Consider the following 24,000-nt stretch of genomic DNA (forward strand, 5'->3'; position numbering starts at 1 on the left):
AGCGCGGCTCTGATAGGCCGAGGGCGCTGCCCGTCGCTCGGCCCCCGCTGCCCGCCCCCCCCTCCGCCGCTGCCTTTGCCTGCGCTGCCGGCGGCGGGAGAGCGGCGCTGGGGCGGGCAGCGGGCGGGCGGCGCGGGGCCATGGGGCCGTGCTGAGGGTCGGGGGGTGCCCATGCGGCGTTGGGCAGAGCCGAGCCGAGGCGGGCGAGCTCCAGCCATGCATCCCGGCGCGCCCGCGGGCACATGGGGCAGCGCTTGAACCGCTGCCTCGATGTCCCCGTGGCGTTGCCGCCGCTGAGGCGGAGGCTCCTGCTGCTCTTCATCATGCTCTTCCTCTGGCTCTACATGTTCTACTCCTGCGCCGGCTCCTGCGCCGGGCTGGCGACCCGCGGTTCCCCCGCCCCGTCCCGCGCTGCCCCGCCGCTCCCCCAGCTGCTGCCGCCGGCTGCGGGGGAAGCGGGTGAGGAGAGCAGCCTGGAGGAGCAACGGGCAGCGCCCGACGCCGCCAGCCCCATCTCCAGCTTCTTCAACGGCTCCGGCACCAAGCGGCTGCCTCAGGCCATCATCATCGGCGTGAAGAAGGGGGGGACGCGGGCGCTGCTGGAGTTCCTGCGGGTGCACCCCGACGTGCGCGCCGTCGGCGCCGAACCCCACTTCTTCGACCGCAACTACGAGCGGGGACTCGCCTGGTACAGGTACCCGCCTCTCCGCCGGCACCGCGGGGCTCCGGAGGGGTGAGGGGAGGAGGGGGGTGTCCCCCCGTCCCGTCCCGTCCCGCCCGCCCCGGCGGGGAGGTGCGCGGCTCCCCGGAGCGGAGCTGTGCGGGGCGCGGGGTGCGCCCGCCCCGGGCTCTGGAGCAGGTCGGGGGAGCGGCCGGGGCGAAACGTGAACGTCCCGCTAAATAACACCCTCCGAAAAAAAAAAAAAACCCTAAAAAAACCCAAAAAAACCCCAGCCGAGCCCTGCGCGGGACTCGCTTTCCCCGTTAGCCCAAGCGGCGGCTTTATGCGAGCCAGACCGTATTTAATCTTTAAATAAAGGTTAAATATTTTTAATTTTTTTTTTGAACACTCGTATTTCGTTGTACTTCCAGGGCTTTTGCTGGAGCGTGTATTTTTCCTTCAGCGTGGGGTGTTGCTGGGGGGTCGCTGACGTGTCCCAGATGCCCGTCGGGTCGGGGCACAAGGCAGCGCTCCCGGCAAAGGCAGGTTTGGGGGGGCGGGGGGGCGGGGTGACCCCTCCGGGGAGCGCAGCGGCAGCCCGGGGCTGGCAGGCGGCAGCTCCGCGGCAGAGATAAAACTTCCTCGATCGCTTCATACGCTCCTGCTCGGTTAACTTTCTCCTACCGCTGTAATCAGCTTTATCGCCGATAAATTACTCCGGTTTGCCATTTCCAGCCTGGAGCTGGGGGGGGAGATAAGTGGCGGGGCACGCGGTGGTGTAACCTGTGCTTTGGGGGACGGGGTGACACTTTTTGGCTGCGGGGGTAAAGTCTAAAAAAGACGGGATTTGCATCCTGCGAGGGTGGATGTGGAAGTAATTTCGCGAGGAGCAGTGATGGTCTGTGCCGGGCGGGTTGGCAGGAGCGGGAGGGGATGGATGCGGAGGGAAAGGCGGGTGCTCCCAGCCCTGCTGAGACACGATGTGTCGGGCCGAACCCCCTTACGATTTATTTTTTTACATCCCTTTATGATTAAATTTCCTTCAGCAAGAATATTTTGAGCGTGCCTTGCTGCTGAACGTTTACAGGAATAATAAAGGAGCAGAAGTTGCAAACTTTGAAGCTGGATGGGAGCTGGGAAGTTCTGAATTTTAACCTCTTTGTAGTCTTGAAGCTCCCACTCTGCAAGTCCGATTAGCTTTATGTCTCTTTTTTAAATTTTTATTTTTTTTTTTAATGTTGCCATCCCTCAGCAGTTAGTGAGATGAAGGCAGGATAAGATCTGGTGAGGAGGAAGGCAGTTTTGAAAGGCAGTTTTCGTTTTAAGTGATTCTAGAATTTTGGTGGAGGATGCAGCTGCGTCGTCGTCCCGTAGCGACCGTGATGAAATCTTCATAAATTCAGTTGTTTGTTAAAAAATATTCATCTGGCGTTTTGAAAGGAGAACTTGTGTATAACAGAGCAGAAGACCTGTCAGGGTTTATTAGCAAAATGGTGTTGTACGCGTTGAACTCTGTTTTTAATTAAGCACCTAAATTAGACCATAAAATGGTTGATTAATCTTTTACAAGTAAGAGGTGGAAGGGGAGGAGGAGGGAATAATGCTTATGATTACATTAATCTGTTATCCCAGATGCGGTGGGTGAAAGTCACTATTTAAAGGATACGCATTACTTTTAAATTCGGAGAAGCTGGCATCAAAGTTGGGTATAACTGCTTAAAGTTTCACCTTATCAGCTGCTTAATTTGAAGCAGCACGGGCCCTATCCCTGCAAATCCACTGCTACATTATTAAATAGACATTATTAAATAGTAGCTTTGCAAAAGGGATGTTTTCACTGAAATACAACGGATCTTCAGGTCCAAACGGTGACGCTCCCGAGCGTAAGTGATGCTGAAGGTCTTGAAATCACCCAGGGACGATTCACCCTGCGGATCAGAGCGGGTTTGTCTGGCTGTGGGAGCAGGACCTGAATCGACTGGGGGAGGGCAGTTGTGCGTAGAAGACTAAATAATGCAAAATAAATGGGGGGAGGATGTATTTGCTCAAATCATCAGGCAAGTTGTTTGGTAATGTGCGTTATTTCTAACTTTGATATGAATTAGATGCAGAAGTTTGTTCCTATAAATTTCAGCGTTAGAAATCAGATACTATAAAGCTCGAAACTCCCCCTGACTTGAGTGAATCTTGGCTTCTCAGCACTCCTCGAGAGCATGCTTATTTCTCCAAGCCCTAATGAGACTTTTATTTATTATCTTAATGCCAATAAGGAGATGCGTTTGTATTTTCTTGTTAATGGCCCAATAAAACCAGATTAAAAATGCCATCAAATATCCGCTGTGCCAGCCGTCGTGCCGAGAGCTGGGCAGCCTCGTCGCTGTTTTTCGGATGCTTCTGCACAAATTGACTGAACTTTGGAACTCAGGGAGTTACTGGTGTGCTCAGCACCCCCGTCCGTGCAGTTTCAGTCCAATTGCCTGGCTTTGAAAAGATGAAGATGCGATTTTTGACCCACGTCTCATTGAAAGTATATTTTATTTGAGTGGCTTCTGGCTAAATTTGGTCAAATCTGTTAGGAGAGAGTGTGTGTAAGTTGTTCCTGCCGTGTAGTGTTTCAATGTAACGTTTTTTCAGATTTCCAAGAGGCAGAAGACATCACAAATTTGCTTATTTAGCTTGATGAAGGCTTCTATTATGGGCTATTTGCGATTCATCCTATTTATGTTAGCTACTGATCTCTGTCTGAAGTTTTAATCTATAGAAAATAACTTCTGAAGGAGGGAATACAAACTTTTTTTCTTGGTCCGTTTTCTGCAAAGCGAAATGAAATCTGTTTGTTGTTTTTTTTTCCCTTGTGTGGAAGGCAAAACAGAATCAAGTGGTGCTGACCACTGTTCCTAAAAAGCAGAGGAAAAAGGGGAGGGGGGGTTGGAAATTGATTTTTTTTGATAGCGAGATCGCCAAAAATCTAATGGAAATAACTTCTGTACGCACATTGCGGGGGTTTTCCCCCCGGTAATGAATACAGCATGTTAACCGCTTCAAGCGAAAATATGTACCATGACAGAGGAGAAACGGGATCCAGGCACTATTGCGAACTAATTTTAAGTAGTGCTTGGAATTTTCGGATAATAAAGAAGTTTCCTCCTCGCAGCAGTAAGGAGTTCAGCGCGGCCGCCTGTGTGCGCATGTGTCCGTCTGTCCGGACGAGCTGCCTGCCCGGCAGCCCGTCGGGAAGCTGTCGTTTTCTTATGGCTTTACTGCATGGATTGGGGGGGAAAAAGTGTTTCTTGCAAGCCTAGAAAAACAGTTGTTGAGATTATTTTATATTTTTTGTATTGCCTTTCTTATTTCATGCAACGATGATGCATTTTTAAATATATTAGGGACTTGAAAGCCTTTCGTCCTATAATTAATGTGAGGTAAGAAAAAAAGATCATGTCATTAGTGTTATGGGGTTTTTTAGGGTTTGTTTTTTTTTTTTTTTTTATTGTTTCAGGCCTGGTGGGCTGTAGTACCCGGTCCCTTCTGCTGCGGGCTGAGCGTTCCCAGCCCCACTCAACATCACTGATTTATATTACGAGGCTGGAAACCCCGTGCCGTGGCTACGCCGGCTGCAGTCTCGGTCGCCGTGCTGGCCCGAGCTCCTCCACCTCTAGCAGCGAGACGGGACACCTCCTTTTTTTATTTTTTTTTTTTTTGGGAGGGGGGAAATTCTTCAAACTCTGGGGCTGCATCTTCCCGCTCTTGCCAGGCTGCCTTAATTCGCTCTCCGTGCTGAGGCTGTGGGTGGTTTGGGTCAGCAGGATCAGGCCCACTCGTCTCATGCTGCACAAGAGCTTCAAACGTGTTTCTTACTCTCCCTGATGACCTAAATAAGTGTTGGGGACCTCGATGTGCGAGTGCTGCTTCACAGCAATTCCTGAATCATGAGAAACTTTGTTTGTTTTTTTTTAAATTTTTTATCTATTTTTTTTCCACCCCAGGAGCCTCTTTTTTTGCCCCAAGGAGTGTGTGAGGGTGCGAGCGGCGCTGATGCTTGTGACGCGCTGAGCTGGGAGCAGGGGAAGGACAAGGTGATAATGGTTGAAAGTTCAGGGCTGAAAGCGTGGCTGAACCAAGGGCAGGTCTTGACCAAGGCAGGATTTTGCCCCGGCCTTTGGCCATTCTCTCTAAATCCCGAATTTACAGTGGCAGTGAAGGTTTAGTACCAGCCACTTAATTGCCACCATGCTTCGCAGCCTCCCGAGCAGGGCAAGGATCCGGCAGCGCGGGCACAACCGAGTGCTTGCAAAGCTCCACGTGTTGTTTCCACTGGGAGTTGCAAGGTTCGTTGACCCAGGGAAGTTTGAGAAAGGTCTTGATTCTCCCAACTGAACTTTAGGCACAAATGGCTGTGTTTGAGCAGAGACCGATTCCTCCAGCGCGTTCCAGTGGGCTGCGTTGGGTTGGAAGGAGCATATCCTCAAGGATGGTTGTGTTCTCTGGGATGGCTTTGCCAGGCAGCTTTCCCGTTGAGATTTTTGTCGTCTCGATGTAAAAAAAAAAAAAATTAAAAATCAACTATTGACCTTGCATTGAGCCGTGCTTGAGCGAACGGGGACTTTTAATGGTCCCCTCGACACGTGCACAGGGTTCGGCGTCGTCGGCCGTTGCAGCAGCTCCCCATGACGTTGCCTTAGCGAGGGAGAAAATGGCCCCAAAAAAGAAGGGCTGGGCTGCTATAGTCAGTCTGCAAGGCCCTTGTGTTTGCACGGGATCATTCCTTTGGATCTGAGGAGGGTTGAGTTGTTCAAACAGATGGCAAAGATTATTCGTGTTGCTGGGGTTTCAGCGCGCTGCGCCGTTTCAAGCATGTTGCCCGATACGACGCACGTGACAAGTTCTTCCCAGCACGACGCTGGGAGGGGGGGACGACATTGTCTGCCGTGATCGGGTTTCACGGCCTCACCTGTCGAGCTGCTGAACTTTTCAAAGTTGACCATGCGTTGGGGGTGACTTATTTGGATGGTGGATCTGCCCGGCTAATCGCGTTAGCGCAGCGCCGCGCGGCGTGCCGGGGAGCGTTGTGCTCCCTCTTGGCACGAAAATGATGGGAATGAAAACCCGCGGGCTCCACTCTGGGTTTGGGATTTATTTATATATATATTTTTCTTTTCAAGTGCGCCATGGCCAATATCGGTAACACACCCCAAGCTTTGGATCCCTCAAGGCCCTTCCAGTGAAGGCTTTGTTTTTGAAAGCATCCAGCAAGCCCCAGATGCAATGGCTGTAAAAACTCTACCCAAACCGCTGTTCTCTTGAGCCATGTTTCCAACCTGGCCTGGTCCTGGACTTGCCATACCATCAGGCCTTGCTTGCTGAACAGCTCTGTCTGCTCTTGCCTGGATTTGTTGCTCTTAATCCATCCCAAGTAGGAAGAAGTCTAATTTAGTGATCATTCAGCGTGAGTGGTCGTGTCTTCTGCTGGGGTGGCCATGGGTGATCAATGGGTTCAGGGGATAACGAATTGGCCGGGGCCACGCGGGACGGTTAACGTATGGGCTCAAAGAACAACAAACAGGGGGCACGTCGTTTCGGCGGTGTAATTAGGGGGTCAGGGGCTATCGGCTGCTACCTGTTGTCGCCATGTGGTGTGTGAGGAGGGGCTGGTGGAGAGGCTGCTGCTTTGGTTCGTGAAATGACTAAGTGCTATGCTGGGTCCTGACTTGCTGCTGATGACTGTACCGGGGCTTGCCCACGCCATGGCAATTTCAGGTCTTTCAGCAGCTCGCTGCGTGTTTCTTAATGAGCTTGCAAGAAACACCGTGTGCTTTTTGAAGGAGCTCAGCCCAATGGCCATCATCAGCGGTAGCCGGAAGGCAACTGAGTAAATGGACCTTATCTTGACTTTCTTAACGGAAAGAGGAAAGAAATGTATTGATAATCAGCAGGCTCAAAGGGAAGGTGGGGTTAACTCGGGGCAGGGGTTTACTGGTGGCCAGTGTGCTGTTGGGGAGTGTCTCCTGGACTGGAGGTGGTTGCAAGGTGCCCACAAACAAGTCTGGAAGGGCATCGCATCATCAGGCGAGGGGAGGAAGTCGAGGTTGGGAGCACGGTCCCTCTGTCTTGGGTGTCTTTCTTCCTGGGGGTGGTGGGGACTGCTCAGACGTGATGTGCAGTAGACCTTAGTCCGTTCGTAAAAGTGATGGGAAGGAGATAACCTCTCCTGGTGTCACGTTGGCTTCAAGGGTTCCCTGCGGTGGTTTTCATCTTTGCAGTAGCTCTGAAGACAGAGGAGGAAAATGGACTCAGTGATGGTGATTTTCCATGCAGTGTCCTTGTACTGGGAGGGGGTGAAGGCTGTTGAGGCGTGAGGAGGGGCGTGTGGGAAGCTCTGAGCTGGCTACCTTGGCTGCTGACCTGCAAGACCTTCCATCCCAACTCTGTGACCACATATGCTCCTGTCTCAGGAGTCATGAGAGGCTCAGACACTTGGGTGGTTGAGGTTTTAGATGTTTTAGAGGGTTGAGGGTTTAGGGTGGGAATGTTAGAGGAGGATAGAAGTGCTGCTGGCAGAAGACCTCATTCTGATTTCAAATAAATGAGTAATTATTTTTTTTTAATTCCTGCTGTTGAAGTAAGTGAGCGTGGCAGTGCCCTGTCACGTGGTGGGTAGCAGGGAAGAAGAGAACTTTATTTAAAGGAAAATAACACCATGTTCTGCTAAAGGCTTTACATCTGCTTCAACCTCCTCAGAAGCACCCTGGAACTAGCCCGATACAAAATCTGTTTTATTTTCTTCTCTCCCTTCAGAAGAGGGATGGAGAAAACGCCTCTACTGCGGGATGCTGTGACTTAGCGCTGGCATCAAGGGAATCATGGCACTTTATGGCAGCAGAGGGTCTGACCCAGAATTTAACTTGCAGCTGGTCTCAGATGCCGGGCCACGCGTGGGTAGCCCGGCTCTCGACGTGGCTTTGTGCGGCAGCGCCCGAGGGGCTCGGCTCTGGCAGCCCGTGCTGGAGGGAGATGGCCTCCCTCGCCAGGACAGCCCTTCGCCTTCTTGTCGTTCTCGTGCTGCTAAAATTCCTAACAGCAGAGCTGCCATCTCGCCAGTCCGCTCGACCAGTGCTGCTGGGGCAAATCCACCGAAGTGACCGGATCGTAAGAAAAGTGAGCGGTTGTCGCCTCTCCCGTGAGCTGCCACGGCCTCTCCCCTCCGCAGCGCGTTGCCGGCGGCGCAGCTGGCAGCTCTTCCAGCGCAAAGTGAGAATCGTGCATGGGCTTTGGTTTTATACGCCGGTGTATAACGTTGTAGGTGGATGTATGTATTTTATACGTCCCTCGCGGAATGTGAACGCGAGGCCAAATCCTTTGTTGCCGCAACCGCCGTCCGGCAGTACCGAGCGCGGCTGGAGTGAAAACACTGATTCTCTGTAAAAAAAAAAAATGTGCTTTTCACGTGGGAAGTGCTTTTCATATGGGCTCAGGTTGGCTCTGCTTCCTCATCGTGCTGGTGGCCAGGTCTGGACCAGGTCCCCAAACTTCACCGTGTTTAACGCAGTCCGAAGCCCTGCCCGGGGGAGGGCTCCAGGATCAGGCCCTTGGTGTGTGTCCGTGTGACTGTGAGTACAAAAAATGTTTCCCCAGAAGCCAAAAATCCATTACAATGATTAAAGCAGCTGGACAAGCTTTATCCTAGAGCCCCGAGCTCGCAGCCTGTCTCAAGCATCGAATGCAAACTCGTCTTAGAACTCGAAAGTCTGCGGGATACAGGCGAGCGGCACGGGGAGGCGTAGGAAATCTTTAGAAAACTGCTGATTTGGCAAAAGAGCGGTTGAACGCGGGAAAAGCAGCTGCCCTGGCGTTACGCTGAGGTTAAATTGCGTTAATGTTTTTGGTTTGGAGCCGGGGCGATGGCGCGGCTGGTTGCACGGATCTTCCCGTCACTAGGGGGAGGACGGAACGCCGGCGTTTTATTAATAAAAAGTGCTTTTTTGCTGCTTCGTTGAGCTATTTGTTGAAAAACTGGCAAGGCTTGCAGCTTTGGCGTGCCTTCGGTTTGGGTTTGTTCGTTTTCTTTTTTAAAGGTGTATCGGGCTTGGAATGAAAGCAGGAGGTGCCGGAGTAAAGAGCAGGAGTGTCCCAGCAGCGGCTGTACCTGGTCCTCAGCTGGTTTATACGTGTGGTGGAGAACGTGGCTGCGGAATGGGAATTGCAGAGGGACCCCATGGCTTTGCTCTGTGCCTCTCTGCTCCGAACGCCCTGCATCTGCCTCTGGTGCCACGTTTGCCCAATTGTGCTGGATTGGAGCCGGTATCTGTGGGCACTGGGGCTGTCTCTGTCTTCTGCAGGTGGGATGGGATGGGATGGAGGAAGATCCTGAAGGTCTTGTCTGGGAGCAGTGGGCTTTGGGGGTGTCCGTTAACATCCCCAAGCATCTGCCCTGGCTTCATGGAGGCTGGGTGGGACAAAGTGAGCTGCCCAAGAGCCAGACAGCCTGAGCATCACCCTTTCTTGAGGAAGGGCTTAGCGAAGTCCATCTCCTTCTCTCTTGTTGCAGGGAACTTGTTGCAACTTCACACAAAGCTGGTAGCTTTTTTTTTTTTTCCCTTTTTTTTTTTTTTTCTTTTTAATTTCCCTCTCAAGCTGGTCTGGTAGCTAATGAGCCTTGGGCTGTCTGCATGGCATTTTGACAAGCAGAGGGAGTAGCGAGTAGGGGTGTTGAGCAGCGCACAAAGCCTTGGGAGAAGATATCAGCCGTGCCAAAGCAGAAGCGGAATAGCCGGTTAGGGTTTCAAACTGGGTTTGCTGCAAGTCGAGAGAGGCTGGGAGCTGCTGTCTGCTCCAAAGCCTCCTAATTACAGGCTGGCGCTGCCCGGACAGCCGGACGCGCGGGAGGAGCCGCCTGCCCCGCGCGCGGGGAGCGTCCCGGTGTCTCGGCACACACCGACGCCTTGGCCGGCTGCCCCGGCTGCTGGCTCCCCCCAGAGACGATTCCAAGGTGACATGGCTAAATGCAGTGTAATAATTAATCAAGCTATAAATAAACAAGCAAGCTCATGTGGTCCTAAAGCAGATTAAGAGCCCGGGAGTTTCCTCTCGCCCGCCTTCCTCCCCGCGGTCTTCTCCTTCCTCGGTTCCTCTTGCGGGGACCCCAGTGGTGGTCACGCTCAGCCGTCCCAGTGAGGCTCACCGGTTGGGTTAAGCAGCTGCATGGCTGGGTCTGAGCCCAAAAGTGGTGGGGACAGAGCAATGCCTGCTCCAGCGGACACCCTGGCTCACCCAGCTCCTCCACCAAACCCAGTCATCTTCTTGCTGGTGCTGGAGGAAAGGCCACGTGCAGCATCTCTGCCATCCTGGTGGGGATCACTTCAGTGTCGGTGCCTGAGGCTGGGAATAGCCTCGTACTGGGAACAGCTACTGAGATTTGCCATCAGTGTCATCATTATGAAGACAGGCTGAGAGAGTTGGGGTTGTTCATCCTGGAGAAGAGAAGGCTCCAGGGAGACCTTCCAGCAGCCTTCCAGTACCTAAAGGGGCTACAGGAAAGCTGGACAGGGGCTTTGGACAGGGGTGTGTAGTGACAGGACAAGGGGCAATGGATTTAAACTGAAAGAGGGCAGATATGGATGAGATGTAAGGAAGAAATTCTTCCTTCTGAGTGTGGTGAGGCACTGGCACAGGTTGCCCAGAGAAGCTGTGGCTGCCCCATCCCTGGAAGTGTTCGAGGCCAGGTTGGATGAGGCTTTGAGCAACCTGGTGTAGTGGAAGGTGTCTCTGCCCATGGCAGGGAGGTTGGAACTAGATAATATTGAAGGTTCCTTCCAACCCAAACCGTTCTATGGTTCTATGATCAGCAACAGGTGTTTCAAGACTCCTGTTGCTTTGAGGTTCAGTATAGCCGTAGTTGAGCTGCTTCACTTTTTTAACCCTGCTTCAGCGTGGGGTTAAAACCTCCACAGAAAGCATGTTTGTGGGGGTTTCCCAGCATAGAGGTGGGAGAATAAGCTGGGATGGGCTTCCTGGAAGAGCTTCAGCAACTTAAAGTTTATAATGATGCTTGAGACTGAAACTGAGCAAATGCTTGCGTTGCAGCTCCTGTGGACTTGAGATTTGCATGGGATCAAAACTGATACACTTTTTTTTTTTTTTTTAATTCTCTTACATCTATCTAAAACTGGTCAAAACTCACTCACTCCAAACCCCAAAAGTAAGAATTCAGGGATAATGTTTAGTTTAAACTCCAGGTTACTTTTAATGTAGCTGCAGAAACGTGCCAAGAAAATTAAAAATCATGTTTCTTAATCAGAGGTGATGTGTGCTGTCGAGGCAGTTGGAGAAGAGCAGAGCAGCTTTCAGCAGCTCCAGATCAGTCTGGGTTTTGCAGCTGGGGCATGTGCATGCTCTGAACCCATCAGCAAAGTCTAATCCTTGGCTTTGCAGAACGAGAATCTTGGAAAACTGAACAGACCCCATGGCTGGCTCTGGGAGTAGCGGGAGAGTGAGCATCGGCACTGCCCATGCTTGCTCCGGGCCCTCTTCCCAGCTGCTTCCCAGGCTATCTCCTCATGCACATCCAGTTGACCGAGGGCCTCTGCCGAGAATGGGGACTGGTGGAAAGAAACACATGGGATTGATGGGTTCCATGTGAGAGGTTGTGTTTGGGTGACTCAGGTTGCCCAGCTCCAGCTCCCTGGCTCTCCGAGGCAGAGCTGGCTTGCCTTGGTTTCCAAGTGCCGGGCTGTCTCTACATCCAGGAGATGAAGGCAGAGAGAAAAGGCTTTGTGAGGGCTCACAATGGAGTCCCAATCGGTTCAGTCCTGGTCGGAGGAGGCCGGGCTGTCTCTTTGGGAACCCAAGAGTGTAGAGATCAAAGGTGGGAGTGAGTCAATTACAATTCACATTTGGTTCATCCATATGTTTGGGTATTTGAAAGGCTTCAATGGTAACCCATTTTATATCTCTTATGCCCATTGATTTGTTAATCTGACACTTGGTTTCATCTGAATAACAATAGCTCTCATTCAGACTCCTCAATGTTCAGGGAAAAGTCATTTCACTTGGGTTGTGCTCCAAGGCCTCAGCAGACCGGCCCACTGCGCTCTTGATGTAGAAGGGCTTGAAGGACTACGGGATAATTCAGCCCTGTTGCCGGCTCTGGAAGGAAGCTGGCTCTCTATGGAAACAGGGTGGGATGCTGAAGGTCGGTGCTGGGTTATGGGACGTGTGGTTTTGCTCCATGAGGTCCTTTCTGGTTGCCACCATAGCCGTGCACCTGCTGTCGCAGCTTGAGGGGTGTGAAGAAGTGGACAGGGTTACAAAGAAAGACAACCCAAGTAGTCACAAGTTAGAAAGCAAGCGTGGAGAGCCCTCTTAAAAACACCCTGAGCCCATGTGCTGCACTACTTCAAAACATTGGTATGGCCATGTGAAGTCTCTAATTATGTGAATACCTGTTTAATTAGAAGCAGTGCTTTGCATCTCTTGTACTTGCAGCAGAACATCTCCACCAGCTGAGCCTGCTCTTACAAGAGCTCTTGACTGTATTTCGTTGACTGTTTATGACCACGTCATGATCCCACGTAATGAGTGGGGCAGGAGGGGAGTCTGCAGACAGACCTGCTCCTTCATGTTTGCCTAATTGATGCCTGTCTCCCTCCTTTGCTGAGAGTTTCCCTCCTTCCCAAGGCTGGTTTTGTTCCTTCTGCTCTACCCTGAGACCTGCAGCGTCGCTGGGGACCCACCTTGGGACGTGGTGGCACTATGAACCCATAGCTTGATTGCCTCAATTGGCACACTACTTTTTTTTGTCCTGGAAGTTAATTTTATTTTCTGTCTTTGGTGCTTGGTGCAGGGGGTAAAAAAAGGGCGGGGAGAGACTCGGGAGGTGCATACTGGCCTAAGTGGAGGTGTTGGGGGAAGAAAATCCTGTTCTGGACAAATGTGTCTCACTCACTGCCCTGGTCTGTTTACCACGGAGTGATCTTAATTTCCAGTGCTACTCCTTTATGACCGTAAATCACAAATCCATTAACAAATGAGTCGGGGTGACAATCCCATTTGTGTTAAAATGCGTTTAGGGATCAGTACTGAGAGGATCACCGGTGTATTAATTTGCCAGGTCTTTTGTTCCCCTGGGTGACAAATATAGCTCATCCCAAGGGGGGACACACTGACTGGGCCAGTGTCCAGATTGCCACCAGTTGGGGTCATGGTCAGTTCCACCCCTCCCTTGCTGGGAAGGAAGCAGGAGATCTTGGGAAATGAATTGAGTGGCTCAACTTGGGATGAGGGCTAAACTAATTTTAAATTCTTGACCTACTCATGGGATGCTTGAGGTAACTGGCAGCCAGCTGGTGGGTATGGGACATGCTGGCTTGTTTGGCCACCTTCCCTCATAGCTGGTCCTTCTCTGGTGAGGTTGTTCTTCACTGCCATTACTGGCCGCCAGGAAGGAGACCTGTCCTCTGTCGGTCAGAGAGGCCATCCCCTTGTCTTTAAGACAGTTGAGGAGGAACCTCAGTGCCGCATGGTTACGTGGCTGGTTTGGGTGTTGCTGAAGAGGCAGGTGGAGTCATGCAGCTGGGGTTTGGCAGCAGCTCTCTGGCATCACTTGGCCCGTGCTAGGAACACGCATGCATTATCAAAGAGGGCAGAAAAAAAATTGTAACTTTCTTTTTCCCGTAGTGAAAATGGAAACGACAGCACAGAAAGTCACCAGCTTTCCAAGGCCTCTGCTGCTCAGGTGGGGCTGGGTGCCCATAGTATCCCTTTAGGTGCAGAAGGTGGATTCCTGGAGATCATAAGTCACTTTTTTAAAGACTTGTAGATGCCTATCTGCCTCAAGGCTGGTTTCAAGTCTGCCCCAGCCCTGCCACTCTTCAGAGCTCCCTTCCCGCGTGCTGCAAAGGAGACAGCAGGGTCTGGCTTGGCTGTTGTGTGGAAGATGCTCCAAGGGCTGTCGAAGCCTGGCAGAAAGTGCTGCTGGGTGAATAAAGCAGTTTCCCTGCTCCCCGCCCTGCTTTGCTGTGCCCATGGTGAGGAAGAGGAGCAGAGCTGTCACCCAGCTGTCACTGTCACCGGTCCTTTGCAGGGCTCTTAACCCAGCACAGGGGTTTAAGCCTCCCTTCGGTATGTCTTACCCCGAGGGCAGACGGATCGCTGGGATGTGAACGGCCACGTGCAGCATCTCTGCCATCCCGTTGGGGATAGCTTCACTCTGTATCGGTGCCTGAGACTGGGAATAGCTACTGGGATCTCCCATCGGTGTCATCGTTATGAAGACAGGCTGAGAGAGTTGGGATTGTTCAGCCTGGAGAAGAGAAGGCTCCAGGGAGACCCTCTAGCAGCCTTCCAGTACCTAAAGGGGCTACAGGAAAGCTGGAGAGGGGCTTTGGACAAGGGTGTGTAGTGACAGGACAAGGGGCAATGGCTTTAAACTGAAAGAGGGGAGATTTAGATTAGATCTAAGGAAGAAATTCTTCCCTGTGAGGGTGGTGAGGCACTGGAACAAGTTGCCCAGAGAAGCTGTAGCTGCCTCATCCCTGGAAGTGTTCAAGGCCAGGTTGGATGAGGCTTTGGGCAACCTGGTGTAGTGGAAGGTGTCCCTGCCCATGGCAGGGGGGTTGGAACTAGATGATCTTGAAGGTCCCTTCCAACCCAAACCATTCTATGATGCTCCCCTATGTTGGTTGTGAGCCGAGGGGTGCAAGCTGGGGCGTCTCCCAGGGCAGAAAGGGGCTCCAGGGCTTATCAAGAGGCTTTTTCCTCTAATCGCGACTGTTAAGCCCAGCGGGGCAGGTTGGGCTTGATTAGCAGAAGCGTGTGTCGAGGTGGCAGGCGAAGCCCTCCCTGTGCAAACGCTGGGCGGCTGGCGCGGGTGCTTGACAAAAGGCGACGTTATCAGCGTGACTTGTTACCTGCCTGTGCGGGCACAGGGACTGGGGCAGCGACATCTGCGCTGGGGGAAAGCACAAAAGACCTCTCAGTGGGGCTGTGATTTATGAACATGGCAACAGAAGAGCGTGGTCCTGCCCGTATCTCGCTGGGTCAGTTTTGTTCGGTGGCTGTTGACTTGTGCGACGTTGAGTTTGGGGTTGACTCTTAGGCTTGTGATTTTTTTTCCCCTTTCTAGCAAAATCGGAGCAGGTGAAATGCAGGGCAGAGGGACAATGTGGTAGGGGTTGCTGGAGTTCATCTTCTTGTAGTCCTGTCCTGGGTGGAAATGTTAGGTGTTTCTGAACCTTCAGCCTGGTGTACCGGGATCAGCTGCTTTTGGTGGCTAGAGAGAGGATGCTGCAATGGTCACTGCGTGTGTACTCAACCAGAGAGGTAATTTATAAGTATGTGCCACAGAAGTCCATTCAAACCTTGTGGACCTCCACCCTAGAACGGACCCAACCAGAGGTTGCCTCTCTTGAGCCAAACCCCTTTTCTAGGAAGCTTCTTCCTATTGCAGTGTGGCTGCAGAAACACCGCAGTGGTGAGTAGCTGCCGTACAGGTGACTGGGGGTAGGTGAAGTGATGACCATCTGCCCCCGCAGTAGATGCACAAGACGTGCCCTTTGGGTCCAAACCGAGATGTGCTCTGCTCGCTGGGCTCCTCACCTCCAGCATATGGCATAATGAATCTCTGGGGAAGGGCCTTGAAGAGCAGGTACTGTAGGGATCAGGCTGATGGGATAACTTCCCATGGGCTACCTGGATTAGGAATACCTCCTGGTGTCCTAGCTAGGGGCAGGAGCCCCGGGGTGCTCTGGTGTGACAGGTCATGGGTGACAGGGTGTCCTGTGCCAGGTACAGGGTCCAGCCCTGCGGCACATCCCTTTGGGGGAGCCGGGAGGATGCTCTGCTCCGTTGGCAGTGATGAGTAGTTTAACTCTTGGATGAGCCACGGTGCTACTTGGTTTGGGCATCTAATTCTTGAAATACCTGGTGCTTCTGGGACACCAGCTGAAAGCTGGCGAGCTGTACGCAGTCTGCAGTGCCGGCCCTGCGCACCTCAATGCCCACTTCTGCTTCCCCCAAATCCCAGATGCCCCACGTCCAGGGGGTGTAACCCAATGGAGATTGCTCCCTTTGCCGCAAGGAAGCATTTTCCCAAGAACTACAAGGAGGAGGGATGCGTAAGACCGGTGAGTAGCAGTGCCTGTAGGGTTTTAACATCTTCCAGCGGATTAGTGCCATTGCTGCAAATTAAGAGGACAAATGGGTGGGTGTGGGAGCAGTTTGGGGCTATGGGCTCTGTGCTGGGCTGGCGGGTGTGTTGCGGATATGGAACACCGCCAGCACGGGCTGGTGCTCATCCCACGTTGGTGTGGCTGAGCGTCCGTGGCAGGGAAGGGAAGAGCCTCGGGAAGAGGCTGCAGTGTGAGCAGTGGGTGCCAGTGCTGCTGGGACGTGGCCGAGCTGCAGCTGCCTGGCAAAGGAGCTGCCGGCAAGCGGTGGGCTTTGTGATGGGAGTTGGGGGAACAGCCCCGTGGTTCTGCTGGAGATGGAGCCAGGCCCCTGAAATCGGAGTCTCTGGGTTTGGCTGAAGCCAAGTGGCAGCCGTGTTGGCCCCATGTCCTTTGCCCCAGGGGACACTTCTGTCACATGTGTGTACCATGGCTGTGTCTTGGATGTCACACTAGCTGTGACTTCCTTACCTGCTTTGAAACCTCCTCCAAGCTGAGCTTCCTTTGCTAGCTTTCCTGAGCTAGCAAAAGCCATGCAAGAAACATGTTTTGGCTTTTGCCTTTTTTTTCCTCTTTCCACAGTTTTGCTGATAACTCAAGACCTTGACTCTCTTGCTTTGCCTTTTTTTTTTGGATGGGGACATTACTTCTGTGCTTGCAGCTGCTGAGCCAGTCCAAGCTCAGCAGATACTAGTTCCTGCTTCCCAGGAAGGGCAGGATCAGTGCTACCCAAGTAAAACTGAGTTCAGGTAACATCTCTACTACAAGGATGTGTTCGACCTGCAGTCTTTGCAAGAAGCTCTGAGAGCAAAGCTTTGTCTTGCGATGAATCCATAAGTGGATCTACCCAATCTTTGCATAGCAAGAGCTTAGTGCGCATAACGTTGGCTCAAGGCTGTAAATTTTTGAGGGAAGAGAAACGGCTGGTCCTTCTGCTTGTGACAGAGTAAGAGGCAGAGGCAATCTGGAGAATTTATTTTTCCCCAGTTGAGTTGTGGGCGCTGAAATCGCGGCAGATGTCTAAAATTCTTCCTCTTTCTGCCCTTTCAGGCTGTTGTCTGTTTAATTTATAGGGAAAAAAAAAAAAAAAAAAGTTTCTACTGCTTTACAATAAACTCTTGGATACTGTGGGAGCAGTCGTAGCTTGTTCCAGACCTGCACCGGTGCGACTCTGGAGTAGCTGCTGAATTAAGATCCGTGCCAGGGTGAGCAGAGCTGAGCCACCTGCTTCTGCTGGAGGTGGTGAGGACCGGTACTGGTGGCCTTCAGGGGCCAGGAGGGAGGGAAGGAGATTACACCGGTGCAACTGGGGCACTCCTGCAGGGATCACTCCTGGTTAAACACTCCGGCGGGGCGTGCTGAGAGGTGACACGGTGCAGGAGGGAAACGTGCAGTGTGGCAGAGACAGTTGGCCCTGTTATCTGCTGGAAAACAAGTCTTTAGTCCCAGTTTACCAGTTGGCTTAGTCATGCTGGGTATAGGTTTTTTTCTCCCCCCACCTTAAATGATGAGTTTTATAGAGCTGCCCCCTCCCTGCTCTGCTTTTAAACAAAACCAATTTATTTTTTTTTCCCCTTTTTTGGGGGAAATGGAGACAGATTAGAGTAATCTCACATGATTTGAGCAGTGGAGTCCGGTGGTGCTGGGCGATATGCTGAAGAACTCACCCATGAACAGCAATTAGCTTTTAATCGCGGCGCCGCTCGCAGCCCCCCGCGCCCGCCGGGGCAGCACCGGGTGCTCTGTGTCGGCTGGGGCGGCACTGGGGGGACCCGCAGCCACGAAAGGGAACCGGGGGGTGGCTGCCAGGGGTAAGATGCTCATTTCAGCCCCACCCCCTTACTGCACTCAAAAGCTCTTATTTTCAGATTAAAGCACTATTGAAGCATCGGGACAATGGAGACCAAATCCTTCTGGGGGAGGGGAGGTGCTGGCAATTGCATCTTTTGTTGCTTTTTACTTCTCTACTTGCCTACAGCCTCCCCCATCCCACCCCTCCAAGAAATCCACATAGATGCTGGCGAGCTGATAATGCAATCACTTGGTTGGGACCTTGCTAATAGGATTATAATTATTACTGGAGATGAACTGGAGTGAATAGAATATTTAACACTTCATCTTAAATTATTGTAAGTCCCTCCAGAGCAGCCCTTTGATATGTAAAGTGCTGCCCCTCTCCCCCCAGTGAAGGTAATTATTTAGTGGAAGTTCAGAGGTTTTAAGTACGATGGGGGACAGAAAGAGGCTTCAGTGTTTACGTAAAGAGGAGAGTCTATATAATGAACTGGTAGAGCTGCTGAATATCTTGCCTGACTCCAGCAAAGGAAGAGGGAAGGTTCTTGTGAGCAGTTGTAACATCTCTGGCTGTTGTTGGAGGAAGAGAGAAGGAAATAATTGGAAACTTGGTCCTTCCTAGTCAAAAGAAAGCCTCACATCCCTGCAGCCCAAGTTCAGTCAGTGCCTGAGTCCAGCTGATGACAGTGGCAACGTTTTGGGGTTGCTCTTTGAGGCTGGATTAATTTTTGTTTGAGGGAATGACTAGGTAAGCTGGGAGACCTCAACTTGGCAAAGAGATGTCTTGGGAGAAGCTACGGTACTCTACTAAGTCAGAGCTGGACTGGAGATAGAGGGAGGGATGGGCTGGTGTGATGGTGCAAGGACTGGGACTATAGCATGAGGCCAGGAGCTGATGCTCAACAGGCAGAGCAGTGACCCAGGGTGGGCTGGCTGTGCACATGGAAGGTCTGTATTGGGTTCAGGAGGAACCTGGAACAAGGGCTTGGAAGAGAGAGCGATTGAGGGTTCTTAGGCTGACAAACTGCATCAGGCACAGGAGAGTCCCTGAGCTGAATTTGGGTGGAGGCTGGGAGACCAGTGGGGGACGGGGCATGCTGCTTGCCCCGTTCTTGCTCTGCCCTTGTCCTCTTATGGCCAGGGTTGGAGATGCGGGCACATCCACAAGCAGGGTGCATATCTCTCAAGCTTTCAGGTTGGTCCCATGCCCTTGAGCCCTTCCTCCCAAAGGCTGCCAACATGGAGCATCGGCTGTAGGGTGGGGAGGGGGATTGCTCCAGCCAGCTGCTAATGTCGTGCCTTTGCATTCCTCACCAAGGACAGGCATGTCCCAGGAGTGACAGCCACATCACCCATCAGCCTCAAAGGAGTCTTTGTGGCTCTTTGGTCTCTTCCTTATTCTCTCTGGAGAAAGCACAAACCCCATCCCCGTGCAGACGAGGGTCTCATCAAGTGTTTCTACTGCTGTAAGTTATTCCTCCCCTGTAGGTTGCAGCTGTGGAAGGCACCATCTATGGTACTTAGTTACAGAAGGCAGCAGCCCTGCAAGGGATAACATGACATTGTCGTGGTTATGAGTCTGTGCGTCCAACTAAGCCACTTAAACCCGTCAGGTGGAGGGAGGGGGTTTTGGCTGGCGGGGGGCGGGAGGCAGCCTTTGCGGCAGAGGCTGGTTCTGCTCATCACACCGATTGCTGTTCCTGGAGACACGAACCCTCCAGGTCTTGTGTGCAGATCCGGCCCTGCTTTGTCCGGGTCTGGTGCTCAGATGCTGCTGCAAACCGTCCGCTCAGTGCCTGCGGCCAGGCAAAGCTCCCTGTGTCCCTCGCCTGCAGCACAGGGAGGGTCAAACCTCCGTGGTGGCTCCTGGATCTGATCTGAATGCGGTGACTTAGGGGGATGTGGATAAAAGCCTTTTATTAAAAAAAGATAAAATAAAACAAACCCAAAAAGCCCCAACCTCCCGTGACGGCAGCGGCGCGTTGTCCCTTCCTGGAGGCACTGCTTGCTTTGATTTGCCGGGGCTGCTCGGTGCGACTCGGCTCTGCCGGCGTGGAGTGGGGACCAAAGGACCATCTGCCGATGCCCCACGTCTCCCCGCTCCCCCCAGCCTTTGATGGGATTCTTTTATCCACATCAAAGAAACTGAGATCAGACTCCAGAGCCTGTTCCTGTGGGGTGTGTGGTGATGCCACCTGTGGCCACCAGCTCTTTGGCTCCATGGAAGCCCCGGAGCAGGTTCATGATGGGGAACCTCTACACGCTCTTACCCTCCTCTCCCTCCTTTAATCGCCAAACTCCCCAACAGGTGAAGGGCACGTGGAGATCTGGGGGCAGGAAGCAAGGAGAGTGAGAAAAAACATTACTTTCAGACCCCCATATTTGTTCCCCCCTTTCCCTCCTCCTTCACCAACCCCTTCCTCACCCCCAAAGTTCATTAATTCCCATCATCTGGTTTGTGTAAACGTCGTGGCGAGCATTGGACGGCGCTGGATAGGGTTACACCCGTTTCAAAAAGGCCGAGGCTGGTTCCCAGCCGTTCCCTTTTATTGTTGTATAATTTGCCAACCCAAACAACGGGCTCCCGCTCCAGACAAAGGCGCACATGTTGCTCTTACTACTGGTCATAAAAAGAGGAGCAGCCGCCTGCTACTGTACCGGTCCTTGGTGCAACGGCAGCCCGAGCCGGCGGAAATTTTGGTACGAAAAATGTGATGTATCAAATAATAAGCCAGTAAAGTGCTCCCAGCCTGAAAGAGTAATTTGCTATCACCTCTTCTCTCTCCATTTCATTTTCCTCCTTCATCTTCCTCCTTTCCCCATCTGGAGCTGTTGCCACCAGAAAGTGGAGTCAAAGCCAAGTGGGTGATTTTTGAAGCCACTTGACCTCGATGCTGGTGGTAAGCTCCGTGATGTCATTAAAACACTTTATTGCTTTAACAGTCTTTCCCTGGGATTGTCAGGTTCTTGCTTTTAAGGAGTATTTATGGAATTTGATGGTTTTGTGATCAGTTCCATAGAGAGGAGGGCCAGATGGGGTCCAAGTGTGATGGCCGTGGGAGCTGGGCTGGTGATGCTGGTGGTAGTGGTGATACTGGTGATGCTCTGGGGTTTTGCTTCCAGAGCATTGCAGAGCTCTTGCTGGCTGTCAAGTGCCAGTTTTAATCCAGCCCTTGGCTGCTCTCATCACCACTGTACGTTTTTCTTGCTTTCTGACAGCAACATGCTGCCTCAGAGACTGGGAACAACTGGGTATCCCCTTGGCAGAGTGGGTGGGCTGGAAGGCAAAGCTGCCATCAGCAGAGATGCCGCCTCCATCCTTTCCTGGGTGTCTACAGCTCTTTTTCAAGATACTAGATTTAACTCACTTGGCCTAAATTTATTTATTGATGTGTGGGAGGAGAGGAAGAGGCAGAGGAGCAGCGGGGTTTGAAATGAGAATTGGCTGTGCAGGGTGGGAACAGCAGTTAAAGCCCTCCTCAAAAATGTGTTTGATTTAAGGCAGCAAATGGATGGACTGAGCTTTGATGGGATCCTGGCTGGAGCAGAGCTGAGCAGGACTGTGCTGGGATGAGGACAGGGGACGGGAGAGGATGCAACAGGCTGGAGAGCATCGACATGGGAGGGGACGAGGCTTCAACCTGCCTCATCTTCTGCATTTGTTTTCTTTAGAGCTTTTCCGAGCTGGTACCAGCAGGCTCGTTTGCTTTCCAACCTGCAAATTAGAAACACAAAAAAAGTCATCACAAATTCGTCATGTGCACCGAATTGTGCCATATTCGGGGTCGTGCTGCCTGGGCTTGTTGTCACCTTGGCTTTTCAAACCCCCTGTCACGACTCTGGAGGCTAAAAATCTGTCTCCTTCCAGGATGGGAGAAGAGCTTTTGTGTCTACTTCTTCCATTTCTGTTCACCTTCTCACCATGAGCTTTCAATCTAATCTATGTGGTTTCTCAGACAGCCTTTTGGGAGGATTTGGGGGCACTTTCTCTAGAAACAGTCAAGTTGCCAAAATTTGGGTTTTCTGGGAAGAAATCACTTTTTGTCTTCTTGAAACACCAGTCAGGAATTTGGGTAGAAACTGGCCAGAAATAGGTTGGTTGCTCAGTGTGTGTACTGCTGGACTGCCGAGCAAATGGTTCTGGATTACTCAGCATGAATGTGGCTGATGTCCAAAATAGCTTGTCTTGCTTTTTCTCCCCTTTTCCCCTTTTATTCCTCACTCCTAGGAAACAGCTGTGGGAAGGGAAAAGTCTAGAAATTCCACACCAGAGGCAGTTCTGGCTGTTTCTGCTGGCAGAGCTGCCGCGGGGACTGCTGCATCTCATAGCTGCATCCTGGTGCTACAGCGTCTTATCCTGACCATAACAGCACTTCTCTTGCTTTTCCAGTATCCTGCTCACAGCGATCCGTCTCGTTTGAGACCGGAGGGTGCCATCGCTGCAGCATGGGGCACCCTGATTTTAACACTTACCAGTGGGACTTCAGCTCTTGAGCACGTTGGGGAGGGGGGAGCATCTCCGAAAGCGATACTGGATGGCTCCAGGTGCTGGGTAGGAATATATCTGGTACGAAACCCTCCCCAGGAAGGAAAACTCGTCATCTGCTCGGCGCCGGGACTCCTGTTCGGCAGCAGGAGCACCAGAGCGCGCCGGGTCTCGGCTGGGCAGCCTGACGGTGACCTCCGTGCGGGCAGACGGCCGGGGGCGGTGGTCCCTGAGCCCCTCGGGCTGAGCCCCACCATGGGGCTTCGGGCTCCTCCGGTAGACCCTGGAAGGGTTTATCCCAGCAGGTGTTTGCGGGTGACAGGAGGTGCGTGGGGGGACCGACAGACGTCCCCGGGGATGAAATCGGTCCCAACCGCCACGCTGTGCCCTGCGCGCCGCTCTGCCCTACCTGCAGCGAATTAAGGAGCAACAGGTTGCGGGGGTCCCCTCAACCCCCCCGTCCCACACCCCCTCGCCGTTCCTCCTTGAGAAGTGGCAGCAGATTAGCCGGGAGCCCCTCTGCGTGGACAAAAGCCGCCACAAAGGGCATTAGGCTTCAGGATTGGATTACCGTGTGGCCACCTGTCATCCCCACTTTGGATATTTATCTCACTCTGGGTCCGGTTTTCACGTCGGAGAAGTTTGCGTTTAAAAAAATAAATAAATAAATATATAATCCATCACCACCCCCCAGTGCCTCCCCAGCCTGACGGAGTTCGTTTTAGCATCCCTCCTTATTCCAGGCTCCGGAGCTGCGTGGGGCTGGGGATTAGGGCTGTTTGAATAAAGAGAGCCTTTATTACATTAGTCTAAGTGGTTAATAGGTAAAGTAGGGCAATCCATCTTTAGACTAAGCCTATCGCTTCGCCTACGGAGGGTGCAGGCTTCGCCGAGGAAATATTCATTAAAGGAAAAGCTTTTCCTCTGTCCCTCTTGACATGTTAATGGCTCGGGGTTAGGGGCTCTGCTTGATGCCTGCGGAAAATTCATGGCTGTGCTCAGGCAGCAGCTCCCTCCTCTCGCTGGGACCCCCCGGCACTGCCGGCGCCTCCGCCAGAGTCAGCAGAGCGGTGCTGAGCCCTGTGGTGCTTTGCTGGCTGGGATCCGCAGGGAATAAAGGCTGCCCGGTGTCTGGTGGAGCTCCTCATCCTCACTTTCTTCTTCTGTGCTCAGGAAGTAGGTGCCTCATCCCTTCCCGAGCAGGGATGTCGGGAGAGGCTTCAGATGATGGGTGAGGGCAGTGCTCCAGCGCTGGGACTCTCTGCTGTGGAGCGTTCTCAAGGCCAGAAGTATTCGTGGGTTTGCAGGATTAGGCAGTTCATAGTGGCTGTGGAACAGGATGATTTGGATGCAGATGCTGGCTCCAGAGGTCTTTGAACTCCAGGTTGCCAGAGGGCAGGAGGATAACAAGGCAGGAGGGACTGCTTGCCAAGCGTTTCATACTATCTTTATTTTCCGCTGCAGCCCTCAGTGGTGTCTCCATCCAGCCCTGTCCCGACTGGTGCGGCAGCTTTTGTCCGAGGGCTCAGCTGAGCTCCCCGTTTCCCACGGCCTGACTCCCTTTGTCATCTCCCTTTCCTCTCCCACGCGGACAACGGTGGTGGCTGCACCTCTGCCGTTCTTCCCGTGCACCAAGCAGTGCTGGCAGAAGCTGCTCAGGTCTCTAACATGCCTGTGAAGCTTCCATGGAAATAGAGGACTCTGTAGGTGTCACGAGCTGCCACCGTTGAGCTGAACGTGGGTTTCTGCTGTTACCTTTGCCCAAAGGGGCTGCATCCTGCCAGGGCACAGTGGCTTCAGCTCTTCTAACCATTATGGCTCCTCTTTCTCCTCCTTCTGCCATGGCTGTTGTTGAGTGCAGCCCTTGCTGTCTTCGAGGCCCAGAAGCAGATTTATTC

The 24,000-nt window shown here is 52.5% G+C and overlaps 1 protein-coding gene across 2 annotated transcripts in view; it reads left to right on the top strand.

The window, feature by feature from the left end:
• The first annotated feature begins 242 nt into the window (after window positions 1-242).
• The window catches only part of LOC104376423 (heparan sulfate glucosamine 3-O-sulfotransferase 3B1), a 28,130-nt gene continuing 4,372 nt past the window's right edge, over window positions 243-24,000 (top strand). Inside the window, exons 1-2 of one of the 2 annotated variants that reach the window (XM_086624041.1) lie at window positions 243-410; window positions 483-694. In XM_086624041.1, coding sequence (XP_086480167.1) covers window positions 243-410; window positions 483-694 — 380 coding nt within the window. Of the gene's footprint in view, window positions 695-24,000 lie in introns of both variants that reach the window. The other variant, XM_086624040.1, reaches the window with a different exon arrangement.

This window comes from Tauraco erythrolophus, chromosome 20 (assembly GCF_009769465.1).
Source record: "Tauraco erythrolophus isolate bTauEry1 chromosome 20, bTauEry1.pri, whole genome shotgun sequence".
NCBI lineage: Eukaryota > Metazoa > Chordata > Aves > Musophagiformes > Musophagidae > Tauraco > Tauraco erythrolophus.